At 41.4% G+C, this 14852-nt stretch overlaps 2 protein-coding genes across 4 annotated transcripts in view; both read left to right on the top strand.

The window, feature by feature from the left end:
* Positions 1-437, top strand: part of sdad1 (SDA1 domain containing 1) — a 53643-nt gene extending 53206 nt beyond the window's left edge. For all 3 annotated transcript variants that reach the window (XM_080190833.1, XM_080190843.1, XM_080190825.1), the window contains exon 21: positions 227-437. In XM_080190833.1, coding sequence (XP_080046959.1) covers positions 227-274 — 48 coding nt within the window. In that variant the 3' untranslated portion in view covers positions 275-437. The remainder of the gene's footprint in view (positions 1-226) is intronic.
* A 2009-nt stretch (positions 438-2446) lies between these two features.
* Positions 2447-14852, top strand: part of LOC145344066 (N-acylethanolamine-hydrolyzing acid amidase-like) — a 34689-nt gene continuing 22283 nt past the window's right edge. The window contains exons 1-4 of the mRNA XM_080190857.1: positions 2447-2685; positions 5075-5239; positions 7174-7300; positions 9129-9219. Of these exons, the coding sequence (XP_080046983.1) occupies positions 2513-2685; positions 5075-5239; positions 7174-7300; positions 9129-9219 (556 nt within the window). The 5' untranslated portion in view covers positions 2447-2512. The remainder of the gene's footprint in view (positions 2686-5074; positions 5240-7173; positions 7301-9128; positions 9220-14852) is intronic.

The raw sequence follows: 14852 nt of genomic DNA, 5'->3' as shown, positions 1-14852 counted from the left end.
TACTCCTGCTTCTAATTCGTATGGTTAGGCCCAAGAAATTTCCAGAACATCTACACAAATGTTACAGAATGGTTACTGAGTGTGAGATATAGGATGTGTGTACAATCAAATGTTGTATTTTCTGCAGATATTATAAACTGTTATTACATGGCTCATAATATTAGAGCAGGATGATCACTGCACATGGACTGTCTACACAGATAACAAGTTACATTTCTTTTGACAGATTGCTTTGCGGGATGCCCTCTTGAAGAGGAAAAAACACTCAAAGTGAATCCAGAAATTTTAGGACATTTCCAGAATTTTATTCTTTCCAAACAAAATAAGGATGTTGCAACCAAAACATCGCACTGTTGAGGATATTTCTAAAGACTTGAATATATTCTCAATATAATATTTGTACAGTAACTGATCTATGAAATAAATTGCAATTGTGAACATAAGCAATGCATATTTTTTCCTCTACTTTTTTCTAAAATTGCCTTATCTACTGAAGTATTGATCCATTGCTAAGAGAAATGCTGATGGGGACAGTGGCTGTTCACCTTTATACCAACTTCGACCCATACTGCTCAGCTGAAAGTGTCCTGACTGCTTTGACCATCCGAGTAAAATTAATTGGAGCAATCTCCATCATGTTTCTAGTAAGCACTTAAATGTAGCACTCGTTGTCAGTAGGTAAGCAGTCTCATTCTGGGATTGCAGGGTGGGTAATGGACGGGTCGCACTGGTGCAGCTCAGTGTCCTTCAGGGATTATGATGGAGGCAGTGAGGCCAGACTAGAGGAAGCTGATCCTTCAATCCTGGATTTGATGCGAACACTTATTGCCTAAATAAGAAGTGTTACATTTTCCAAGATTAACACTACACCTTGCTGAAGACAAAAATTCAAAACAAAATTGTAATTTTTGCTTGATGAAGAAGGAAGCAGAAAAATGTACAGAATTAAGAACTAGCCACTTGATCACATGAACTTTGTGAACCCTAAAGCAACTTGTAGGGAATGTTTAAACTTCTGAGGTCATGCTTTCCTGATGGTTTAGTGGATACTAGCACCAAATGATGGGTTACTGAATAATACAGATCAGACCTTCCCAGGTTCCAGTCTGCTAAATTAGCTGACCACTATGGGAGCAGTAATTGGGGAGTTACAATTGTCCTTGACAGAATGAAATGGGGAGAAAAAAATTCAGAATTCCCTTCAATTGTTCAGTGGTGGCCACTGCTGTGACTTGGCAGAATCCAAAGAAGAACTTATGGAGGCCAGACTGAAGGCAAATGTAGGGTATCGATGGGGTCTGGCTGGTAGGCTCTAAAGAGGGAGGCAGAGATTGGGTAGCCAGATTTTGAGAGATAAGGGAGAGGGATTGCACGTTGTACAGGCTTTGGGGAGTCAACTACTCCCTTGGATTCCTAGCCCCTAATCTGCTCTTGTAACCAGAGTAATTATGTGGATGGCCCAGTTCTGTGTCTGGTCAATGTCAACTCTCAGGTTGCTGGTAGTGGGGGATTCAGGGATGGTAATGCCATTGAATGTCAATGAGAAATGGTTGGACCCTCTCTTGTTGGGGATGCTCATTTTCTGATACCTATGTGGCATGAATGTTACAGCCACTTATTGCAGGCCTGAATATTGTCCATATATTGGTGCATGTGGGCCTTGGACTGCTTCCTTATCAGAGGTGTTCCAAAGGTGCCCAAAATAGGAACCTGCCTCAGGATCATCATTTAATTAGGGATGGTGAGTGGGATGATGATGATTTGAGATTGCAATTGATGGTGCAGGATTTAAAGGATCACCAACAGCCTTCACAGTGGCTGTACAGAGGTGTGTATTACGCCTGGGAATAATTACTTCTTCCCCTCACAGTACTGAGTACATATCATTTGTAGCTCTCAATGACTTCCCTCTGAGCGCTCACCTCCACTAAGCTGTGGTATGAGACAAATATGGGCTGCATTTTACCACGCCTCTACCAAATGTGTTTTAGACAGGGAAGGGTTAGCACATACAATATAGCAAGTGCCAACGCCGCCACTTTCTGCAGGAGATTGGAGGCCTTGTTGAAAGGACAGGGTGGGTCAACTCGTCCATTAAAACCACAAGTAGATGGGTTGAGATCTGGACTCGGATGTTTTAACCTGCCACCTTATCCAAGTTCACTCCTGCACCCTCCCCTCCTGGCCTTTTGAGGGCTAATGTGCCCCCAACTCCAAAACCAGCATCTTGCAGCAAGCTCTTGACGGTGAGCATTTGTGAGTCTTTTTAATTCTAATTTTCAAGAACGTTTGACAGCTGTGAATGAAGTAGGGTTTGCCCCTTCCATGGCAAGGGGGCTTCAATAAGGGAGCATAAGACGCTGGGTGCTCACATTACATGGAGCAAGCAGCAACTCCTTGACACATTTGGCAAAGAGGTTGGACTTCCTGTCGATGGAGGCGGTGCATTAAAATGACTTCCTTATTACTGAACCGGAGTTAATATATACTTTGCTTCTTGGTCCCTGTAGAAATGTTGCTGTATTTACAGTTGTTGTTACTCTGTTTATTCCCTGGGAGCCGGGGGGATTTCTCTCCTCCGAGTTTCAATGTGAGTTTGGAGCTGCCGCCTGCCCAGCGCTGGGAGCCGGTGTTGAAACATTATGATGCGGTGCAGTTGCGCAAGATCGTGCAGCAAGTGATCGGGTGAGGAAAGGAGTTGCTGTCCCAGGCAGCCAGCCCCTCAGTGCTGCTTTCTGCATTGTCTATATGGTTATGTATTTCTACTTGGAACATTCAGCCACTCTGATCACTCTCATTTTTAACGTGATGCAATTTTATTAGTCTTTCTGTTTGATTGTTCTTTCCGGTGTCATTTTTCTTCCCAGTTTTTACATTGTGCAAACTTTCATTTATGGCCTGTTGTACTTTGGATGTTACTTTTCTGTAGTGGCCATGATTGTGCCAGGTAGTTAGTATATTGTTTAGTCTCATTTATTGGCTAGATTGGTGTGAAGTCTCCCTGGTCCCAACCTTTCTGTCAGCAGTGGAGAGTGTGTGCCCACTGCTCACTTTACTCAGTCTTTCCATTTACAATGTTTTGAATTGATTTACTTGTGTTGTTTTTAAATGGAGCTGTCATCCCCAACACTGTACAATTACCTGCGGACAATGCTCACCCAAGCCGCCCCCAACAATGTTCACCTCCTCCCTCACCCCTATGCTGTTCCCTGCTTCCTTATCCCCTAACATATTCCCCCTTTCCACATAGAATCCCACAGTACAGAAGGAAGCCACTTGGCCCATCGAGTCTGCACCGACCACAATCCCACACAAGTCCTATCCCTATAACCCCATGCATTTACCTGAGCTACTCCCCCTGACACTAAAGGCAATTTAGCATGGCCAATCCACTAACCTGCTCATCTTTGGACTGTGGGAGAAAACCGGAGCATCTGGAAGAAACCTACGCAGATACAAGAGAATGTGCAAACCCTACACAGGCAGTAACCCATGCCAAGAATCAAACCTAGGTCCCTGGCACTATGAGCCTGCAGTGCTAATCACTGTGTTGCCCCTGACAGGGCTCACCCCTCTCACATTCCCGGACAGCATTCATCCCCCTCTCATCTCCAACAGCATTTACCCCTCTCACATCCCCCAACAGTGTTCACTCCTTTCACACCCTCTGACAACGTTCACTCCTCTCTCATATCCTGACAGTACTTACCTCTTCATTCCCCGACAGCATCCACCCTTCCCACATCTCCCAACAGCTGTCACCCCTCTAGATTCAGTTAAAGGCATTGTCATGGAGAATGCATCAGTTAACTGATAGTTGACAGTTAATTGCAAAGTTTCTACCAATTAGAGTTCACTTGCTGACCTATCAGCACTTTTTTTCTCATGCAATATAAATTGTTGTTTTCTTTACAATTTGGTATTCTTACAAATTGTCCTGATGAGTGTAAGATGAAGAGCTCTGACAACGTCTTTTGTTCTGCAATGTGTCAAAAGATAATGCTGACAAAATAGCAATGAGGCTGATCGCATTGGTATTATTTATACACAGGTGCCACAACATTTACAATTCAGTAATTGCACACTTTAAATTTCACAGTGCTTCATTCAATCTGACTGGTTAAGGCGATGTACAGTTGCTTGGCCTGTTCAGTCAGATCACAGATGTTCAATGGAAGATTACCACTTCCCTCTTGCACTTTCATTTCAAAATATGGCAATTTTTTTTAAGGTTATTTATTATTGTCACAAGTAAACTTACATTAACACTGCAATGAAGTTACTGTGAAAATCCCCTAGTCACCCGGTGCCTGTTCAGATACGCTGAGAAATTTAGCATAGCTAATGCACCTAACCAGCACATCCTTCAGACTGTGGGAGGAAACCGGAGCACCCAGAGGAAACCCACGCAGACAGGGGGAGAGCATGCAAACTCTACAGAGACAGTGGCCCAAGCTGGGAATCAACGTTGTGAGACAGCGGTGCTAACCACAGGGCCACCATGCTGTAGTGTCATATCTTGCCTGCCGCCGGGAATTGATAATACAAGGTTTGCAAAAATATGAAATCCAACAGAATTCGCTGCCTTTTAATCAGACATTTGTCTTTCTATTTGAAAAAGTTGTTACGAAAGATAATTGAACCTTTCCAGACTTTCTCATTACAGAATGTAAGTTTTATGCATTCAGTCTTTCCCAAGTATTTGTGCTTTGCATCTTGATATAATTGTCAATCAATATTTTGAAATCTTATTCTTTTGGTCTGTGGCCTGCAGATTTTGTTTTCAAAGAGAGTTTGGCGGGATAGTACAAGGCAACTTAAATTATTCAACATGATGGTGCAAGTAGAATAACTTGTAATCCATGTCCAGCCATCTTTGCTTAAGACAGATTATGGAAAAGATACAGGTTTTGTATTGTCAGGGACAAAATTTGTTTATTGAAACCTCTCTGTTCCACTGTGAGCCAGCTGATCTGTTTAAAAAATTAACTGTTCATGCAAGTTTATTTTTCAACTGCATTTTAAGAAAATTTATGACAAATACTCTTAAAACAATCAAATTTTTGTGTTACAGTTCAGTTGCTCCAAAGTGGGTGATTTCCATTGTTGAACAGCTAGCAACTCAGCTAGGCAATATATTACCACAACCCTATGAAGCAGAAATTCAAGGAATATGTAAAGCCCTAGGTTTAAAGCTTGGAGATGGAATTCTTATGAACCTTGTTTATGAAATCTCTGGGTAAATATTCTTTGACATTCTTTAACACTTAACAATCAAAATTGTTAAACTTTGATCAATTTTCCACTGGCACTACTTCAGTTTGTCCTGTGGAACTCGTTACACAGTCAAATGTTCTTATCCAAACAGGAGTTGGATCTGTAGTTGCTTGGGAATAATTTACCTTGGAACATTCACATTTTTTCATTAAAGTCTTATTCTTGGACAGACAAAATCTGTTACAAGACCAGATAATATGAACAATCTGAAAATGTACCTTATACCTTAAGATGTAACGGTGAAGAAAACAGTGTGATATGAACAAGTAGTGACCTGTCAAGGTACTTTGTGCTGACCTAGATTTTCCAGTCGGTGTTATGTTAACACCAGCACTGACCCATGTAACTGGATTAATACTAGTGTTAAAACAATAACAACTGGAAAATGTAGGCAACTAACCCTTCCTCACTTTGCCTTTGTATTTTGATTTGATTTATTATTGTCACCTGTATTGGAATACAGTGAAAAGTATTGTTTCTTGTGCACTATACTGACAAAGCATATCATTCAGAGAACATGGGGTGAAGGAAAGAGTAAGGTGCAGCAGGTACAGATATGGTAGAGGAAGTTCAGCTTAATATATGACAAGTTCATTCAAAAGCTTGATGGCAACAGGGAGGAAGCTGTTCTTGGTACATGCTCTCAGACTTGTACCTTTTTTCTGATGGAAGAAGGTGGAAGAGAGTATGTCTGGAGTGCATGGGGTCATTGTATATGCTGGCTGCTTTTCCGAGGCAGCAGCAAGTTTAGATGGGGTCAATGGATGGGAGGTTGGTTGGCTTGATGGACTGGGCTTCATTCACAAGTTTCTTGCGGTCTTGGACAGAGCAGGAGCCATACAAGCTGTGATACATCTGGAAAGGATGCTTTCTGTGGTGCATCTGGAAAAATTGGTGAGAGTCATAGTGGACATGCCAAATTTCCTTAGCCTTCTGAGAAAGTAGAGGTGTTAGTGGGCTTTCTTAACTGTAGCATCAGTGTGGAGGAACCAGAACAGATTGTTGGTGATCTGAACACCTAGAAACCTGTATTTCCCGGTTTATGGGAAAATAGCTACGAACTTTTGGTATAAAATGAACTCTGAGCACATCAGATAAAATGGGCACTCTGTTCCTCTGACTCCAGTCTGTTGTGCATTATCCCCTCTCTTTGCCAACCGTAACTGATGGGCAGCTCCTGACTCCAGCAATCAGAGAGTGCAAGAAACTTTGTTACCTGCAAGTGCACAGTTATCTAGAAGATATTCTTCAGCTGTAGTCCTCACAGCACACACTGGCACTTTAGAACTAGAAACCAGACTAGTACACTGAGATCAGAGTTTACCCCTTTTTGTGGGCATTATTAGAAAGGGAGAAACACAAACATCTCTTTTGCCCAGAACTGCTTTATTTCAACTCCTATCAGGTCCACAGCCTGAGATATAATTCACAGGAGATGTTTTCTGCTGAGATGGCAAACACCCTCAATTACCTCCATAGGAGTTTACAGTCCCGTTTTTGCATTGCATCTCCTCCTTTGAAGTGTCTCTGTCAGAACAAGGTTTTGTCATTCTGTTCTCTGTGGACTAGTTAGTCAAATGTAATCCTTGATGGAATTTTCTTGCAAATCGTTTACTTTCCATTCTCAGGCAGTTTTTGCTTGCAAGTTCTTTTTTTTATGAACACGACTTACTTAAAAGTTCAATATGCCTGCAAGTAATTCAGGGATAAGATTTGTTATCATGACAAATGCACCTCTTTGAGGGGGCTACTAGCTATGTATCCCAATATCTGCTTTTGCTTGTACATCATCATTTTTAATACAACTCTTAAGATTCTGAATAACTGCATGTTGCTGTGTTAATACTCAAGTATTTGGTGTCTGATCAAATGTGTAACTCATATTACTGTCCTCAGTTTTTGCACTAGCATTGTTGCTCAAGATTCAAGAGGAAACATATACCATGGTAGAAATATGGATTATGCCTTCAGTGATATTTTAAGATCTCTCACAGTTGACCTACAATTTGTAAAGAATGGTCAGGTAGGTGTTGCCTTAAAATGATAACGTGTATTTTTAAAAAAAATCTATAGGGGAATGTCTCAGTTTGCTTTGCTAGACTAAAATACATTTTTCAGATATCTTTTGAGAATAATCTTAGCTCATCAGTGGAAATGATAGCATTATATTCAGAAATTAGACTTAAAACGAATTACCACTTTTCTTAAACTTGAGAAGATTGAAGAGTGGCGTGACACCTTTAAGCTTATGAGGATAAAGCATGAAAGATTATTTCCATTGGTCAGTGAGATGGGTAATAACTAACGTACTACCACTTTCTCAATGGAAGTTAGAGATGGACAATAAACTCTGGCCTTATTATAGATGCCTTCTCCCCAGAAGCAAATTTAAAAAATAGTGACAAAGTTAGAAAGAAGATTCCTTGCACAAAAGTACTTTGAAAGTGTAAATCCCTATCGAACACAATTATGGGAGCAGAAACTTGCTGGTGAGTTTTTAAAGGGAATTAGTTACGTGAAAAAGAGAAATGTTCAAGGTTTCAGAAGATGAGCGAGAGAGGTGGCATTCGATGTGATTGGAGCGGTGGAACAAGCTCGATAGGCCCAATGGTGTCTTTCTGTCCTGCCATGAAATGTAATTTCACAGTGAATGTGGGTGTTGGGGAGTAAAAGCCCTCAGGCCTAGATAGGCTAAGTAAGATGGCCACTTGCTGACGGCAGGTTCTGCACCTGGACATTGACGACATTCCAACTTCTGGGCCTTCTGTGCATCCACGCACAATAATATATTAATTGCCACCAATTAGCAGCAAGGGCAGCTTACAGACCATCATCCTGCCCAAAGAATGCTGGAGGGTGGCATGTTCAACATTGGAAGCTATTGGAACAAGGTATTGGGCAGCCCCCTGGCAGTGTCAACTGACCATCGGATGATGGATGAGTGCATGTTCGATACATAGTAAATATTTGTGCACCTTGCCGTCTGGTCAGGTCAATTTACATTTTAGCTAAAACTAAAGGAAATCATTGTGGATGCTGGAAATCTGAAATAAAAACAAAGTGTTGGAAAACCCCAGCAGGTCAGCAGCATCTATGGAAAAAGTTAATGTTGTGAGTCTGTGAATCATCTTCAGAGATGAAGCAAGGTAGAAATGGGATGGGTTTTGTACTGTTGAAGAGAGCCGGTGAAGCATAATAGGTCAGGGATAGGGTGGGAGCTCAGGAGAGATTGGACAAAGATGACATGGACACGACAAAAGGATGGCAACGGTTGTGAGAAAGACTAAGGAAGGTGCTGATGTGTACATAAATGTCAGATAATAGAATGTGCTGATAGCAGAACAAGGGTCAGCACTCCCTGGAAGCAAAACAAAAGGTTACAGACTAGCCTTATGGAGGAGAAGGGGGTTTGGACAGACAATGCATAATTCTGGCCAATGCTTATTTTACCTGCTTGGAATGGTTAACAGTACAGTTCTTGCATAACTTGTATCATGTGTAACATTGAAATGTTGTTCCTGGTTGTGAAAATGCTCTTAAGTATTAATTATTTTTCTGACTGGAAAATACAATACTTAGTCGTTTCACAGTGGACGGATAATTAAATGCAGGTAGCACACTTTACCACATCAATTCCAAAGCTAATATGTTAATTATTTGGCCTTACTTTAGTCTTCCTCTCCCTTGCCATGAGTCAGTCATTCATTGCAGTAGAACATTCCTCTCTTTGCTGATGAGCTGCTTAACATTTTTCATTCAGATGATAGACTGTATTCCATAAAAAAAATGCTGTGTTATTTGCTGCTGAAATGTGAACTGTGTGTCTATTTTAATTCAAATCTTTCATTCAGATCGTCTACAAAGGAACAACTTTCATTGGCTTTATAGGTTTATGGACTGGGCAAAGCCCAAACAAGTTCACAATTTCAGGAAATGCAAGAGGTATGTTGAGCCTCTGTTTCTTGCAGTTAATATGCCTATGCTGCTCTTTGCTAATTTTAACATTTTTAAACCTAACTCCACGAATTATCTTGTGGATTTGATACATGTGTCGAAATGTTCATTTCAAAATGTTTTGATTAATATTTGTTAGTCCCACAAACTGTAAAGAAATTAAATCACAAACAAAATATGTATTTTTCCTGCTACATAGCATGGGAGGAATTCCATAGGTTCTCGCAAACAGAATTACATCAGCCCGTGGCAATATTAGTAATATTGTTCAAAATTATAATGATGGTATATTCACAGACACCGCAAACAATGATATGTAGAAACATACATAGAAAATAGAGGCAGGAGTTGGCCATTTGGCCCTATGAGCCTACTCTGCCATTCATTACAATCATGGATGATCATCAAATTCAATATCCTGAACCTGTTAGCCCTAAGAGCTACATCTAATTCCTTCTTGAATTCACACAACCTTTTGGCCTCAGCTACTTTCTGCGGTTGTGAATTCCACAGTGGAATTGCACCCGCTATCTGGGTAAAGAAATTTCTCCTCACCTCAGTCCTAAAAGGTTTACTCATTATCCTTGAACTATGGCCTTCTAGTTCTGGACTCCCCCGCCATTGGGAACATTCTTCCTGAATCTAACCCTGTTAGAATTTTATAAGTTTCTATGAGATCCTGCCTCTTGCACAAGATAAGGACAACAAAACTACATATATACTCCAGGTGTGGTCTCACCGATGCCTTATACGAATGCAGTAAAACATTGCTATTCCAATATTCAAATCCGCTCGCGGTATAGGCCAACATACCATTTCCTGCTGTACCTGCATGCTTACTTTCAGCAACTGATGCATGAGGACACAAAGGTCTTGCTGAATATCCAACTCACTCAATTTACATCCATTCAAATAATAATCTGCCTTTCTATTTTTGCTACCAAAGTGGATAACTTAACATTTACCCACATTTATCTGCCATGCATATGCCCACTCATTCAGCCTGTCCAAATCACACTGAAGCATCTCTGCATCCTCCTTATAGCTCACCATCCCACCCAACCTTGTATCATTTGCAAATTTGGAGATAATATGTTTAGTTATCTCGTCCAAATCATTAATATATATAATTTTGACTGATTATACCACTGCTTTCCAAATGCTGTGCTCTGAAATCCTTGATAATGGACTCTAGCAACTTACCTACTATATTAGGCTCCTGGTCTATAGTTCCCTGTTTTCTCTCTACGTCCCCTTTTGAATAGTGGGCTACTCTTCAATCTGTAGAAACCATTCCAGCGTCCAAAATATTTTGGAAAATGACCACGAATAGATCTACTATTTCTACGGCTATTTCCTTAAGTACTGTGGGATGAAGATTATCAGACCCTGAAGATTTATCTGCCTTCAATCCCATTGATTTCCCCAAAAAACGTTTTTCTATTAACACTGATTTCCTTCAGCTCCTCACCAAAACTAAAGACCATTCTATATACATTCCAGAAATTCCTCCTTTGTTGTAATGTGATTAATTTGACTGTCCCTATCTATATGCAAATTAATGTCACCCCTAATCACTGATGTTTCTTTATCACATGCATCTCTGATTTCCTGTCTGATGCTTTTCTCCATATTACCACTACAGTTCGGTGGTCTGTATACCACACTTGCAAATGTTCTTTTGCTCCTTGGTGTTCTTTAACTTGACCCATTCAGATTCCACATCATCTGTACTAATATATTTCCTCAATATTGTGTCAATATCTTCTTTAGTCAACAATGCAACTCCACCACCTTTTCCTTTCTGTCTGTCCTTCAGTCCTTGGTCACCTTGAAGCCACATCTCCACAATCCCAACTATTATCACACCCTTTACACCTAACCAATGCAACCAATTCATCATTTTTATTTTGAATGCTGCAAGTGTTCAGGTACAAATCCTTAAGGCTAGTCCTTTTACTGTTCCTTATCCTGCTCCTATTTTTTTTACTGTGTGCTTATCTGATTCTGGTCCTTGATTTCTATGCCTATCACTTTGCTCAATCTCCTTACTGCCTTTTTATCTTGTTCTTGACTCCTCCTGCTCTGAATCCTTGCATTGGTTACCATTCCCCTGCCACATTAGTTTAAAGCCTCCCCATGCAGTCTAGCAAGTACCCTCCCCCAAGGAAATCAGTCCTATTCCTGCCCAGGTGTAACCCATCCTGTTTGTAAAGGTCCCACCTCCTCCAGAACCGGTCCCAATCTGAATTCCCCCAGGGTTTCATCCAGGAATCTGAAACCTACCCCCCCCACACCACTTTGCAGCCACATATTCATCCTTTATATCCTGTTGTTTCCACTCTGACTAGAATGTGGCACTGGTAGTAATCCTGTGATAACTACTTTTGAGGTCTGACTTATCAGCTTGCTTTGTGGCTCCCTATTAGGACCTCATCCCTTTTTTACCAATGTCATTTGTACCATTATGCACCATGACAAGTTGCTGATCACTGTCCCCCTTCAGAATGTCTTGCAACTGCTCTGAGACATCCTTGACCCTAGCACCAGGAAGGCAACATAAGAACATAAGAAATAGGAGCAGGAGTAGGCCATCCAGCCCTTCGAGCCTGCCCCGCCATTCAATAAGATCATGGCTGATCTGTCGCTGCTCAGTTCCACATTCCCGCCCTCTCCCCATAACCCTTAATCCCCTCGCTTATCAAAAACCCATCAACCCGCATCTTAAAAATATTTAGCGAGGCAGCCTCCACCACCTCAACGGGCAGAGAATTCCAGAGATTCATCACCCTTTGAGTGAAGAAGTTCCTCCTCAACTCCATTCTAAACTGTCCACCCTTTATCTTGAGGCTGTGCCCCACAGTCCTATCCCATCCTGGAATCTTTGTGGCCACAGAACCATCTATCTATTTCCCCTCACATTTGAATCTCTTATGATTATCGCATTTCTACACATTTTACTCCACCCCTGTACAGCAGAGTCAACCATGATTCTATGAATTTGGCTGCTGCTGTTATCCCCTGAGAGGCCCTTCCCCTTAACAGTATCCAAAATGGTACATCTGTTTTGAAAGGGAATAGTCACAGGAGATGTCTAGCTATTCCTCTTGCTCTGACTGGTTATCACCCTTCCTGCCTTTAGAGTCTGAGCCTGCAGTGTGAGCACCTCTGTATACATGCTATCCATAATACTCTCTGTCTCACAGATGCCCTACAATGCCCCTAGATGCCACTCCAGCTCCAAAACTCAGGCTTCCAGGAGCTGCAGCTGGAGACATTTCCTGCACACATGCATGTCCTGGGCACTGGTAACGTTCCTGGTCTCCCACATGGAGCAAAAGGAGTAGACCACAGCTTGGAGCTCTCCGGTCATGGCTTACTCCTTTAAGTTAAATTAATCATTTTAATATCAAATAGTATCAACTATACATTCCAGAAATTCTTTCTTCCCTGTTCTTTGCTATTATAGAATATATTTCTTACAAATAATGAATCACAGAATGATATCTTAACAATTATAATCAATAGTAGTAGTAAATACCTACCCAACTGTGCTCACCCAAACAGCTGTTTAGATTTTCTTATGTTGTAATTTTAAAAACCTCTGATTCTTTAGACCAGTTTGCTTACTCCAATGTTTTACCCTGGTGCCCTTATTTGCAAGATGGACAAAGGACAAACACAAGTAAAGGTTCAACAAGTTTATTAACTATAACACTATTAACCCTGAAATTACCCATATAAAACAAGAGGATACCCCAAAATCAGATATACTACCCACAAAGATGGTTTGGTTAAAACTGCAGGCTCGATTCTCTGAGTCCCTCTGGTCAATCGTCACGAAGGTGAGTCTCAATGGTAGCTTCTTCCTTCCTTCTCCGGTCAGTCTTCTGAATGGTCAAGGGTCGCCTCCTTCATCGAGTCTTCTCCAGTTTTCCCCGCTGGTGTCTGCGGGTGTGTTCCTTTATGCCCTGCCTGCTTGCCTTTCCAGAAACTTCTCTGGCTTCTGGCCAATGAGGTCCCAGGAGGGGGTTCCAATACCAGTGGGCTTCTTGATGTCTGCCTGACAGGACACCAGGGTCCGCCCTCAGGTGTCCATCTCCATGCTGCTGCTTACATGTGACCTGTTATCAGATGAAGCCAACTGCAGGAACTCTTGGTGACAGAAAGTCTGGCCTGACCTGGGCTTCTAACGATAGGCTGGTGCATTTCAATGGGGTGCAATGATCTCCTGCTAAGTATCAGTAGGGTGCAGGAGAGATTGATGATTCAGGCCTAGACAGGTTTGTGTATTTTACAATTGGCCTGCCTGAGGTTTGACTGTGTTTGATTTTTAATATGCCCAATTCTTTAATTTAGGATATCCAATTTTATCAGCCTTAAAACTAGGCCCTGTTTATGTTACACTTAGGAGATGTAATCTCTTTCTTACAGTCTTTTAACCATCTACTCCTGCTTTTAGATTCAGTTTTTCTTTACTCCTTTATCCTCCTAGCTTTGTTCCCTAACTGTTACCTTATTTAGTTATTTAAGTTTCAGGTACTAAAAGACCATCTCTAATATCAAGTTACACACCAAACAATCAACTTACTGCTTTCCTATGACATCACTCTTGGACTTTTCAGACTGAGTGTGCTGTTTGACAGCTCTCGCAGATCCCTGAGCCTCACACTCACTTTATCCTCCGCTCTGAGAAGAGTGGGCCTCGTAGGTCCAGTGCTCTCCACTGACCGAAGGATCGTAGAGAGTGGAAGCTATCTACAAGTAGCCACATTGGAAAATATTGTTAGCTTCACTGTGTGTCACTTGTAACCAAACAAAACCTGATACGCACTATTTGATAAATATTCTCTAAGTTATCTGAAAATTAGAGTGACCCATTTTACATTAGCATTTGGTAAACTGTAAATTTGCCCTGTGGATTTTGTTCAGTGCCACAAACCTAATGATTTATGCAATGCCTGTATGAACAGGAAGGAAAACAACAATGAAAGTAGCACTTTTTAGAATTTGGCTCAGGTTTCTGCTCAATAGATCTATCTTTTCCTGACACTGCTGAGACTCAGTGAGTCAATATCCTGGCATACCATAATACTCATATGATGCATGGTGGCACGGTAGCACAGTGGTTAGCACTGCTGCTTCACAGCTCCAGGGACCTGGGTACAATTGCTGGCTTGGGTCGCTGCCTGTGTGGAGTTTGCACATTCTCCTCGTGTCTGTGGGTTTCCTCTCACAGTCCAAAGATGCGTGGGCTAGGTTAATTGGCCATGCTAAATTGCCCCTTTGTGTCCCGAGATCCGTAGGTTAGCGGGATTAGCGGGTAAAATATGTAGGAATATGGGGATAGGGCCTGAATGGGATTATGGCGGTGCAGACTTGATGGGCCGAAGGCCTCTTTCTGCATTGTAGGATTTCTATGGATTCTATGAAACTGTCTCACTACATTCTACTGAAAAAAATCCCTCAAAAGTAATGTATTACAAAGCAGTGCTATAATTCAGTTGTTCAAATGATTTTGCACTCTGTAACATTTGTGAAATGTTACGATCCAGTAAAAAAGCATCATTTTTACAGAAAAATCATTTAGTTTCTGTGGTACACAAACATTAGACATTCCT

This window comes from Carcharhinus amblyrhynchos, chromosome 1, assembly GCF_965287045.1.
Source record: "Carcharhinus amblyrhynchos chromosome 1, sCarAmb.v2.hapA, whole genome shotgun sequence".
Classification (NCBI taxonomy): domain Eukaryota; kingdom Metazoa; phylum Chordata; class Chondrichthyes; order Carcharhiniformes; family Carcharhinidae; genus Carcharhinus; species Carcharhinus amblyrhynchos.
Note: the sequence above shows the minus strand (reverse complement) of the source record. Positions and strands in the feature narration are given on the sequence as shown.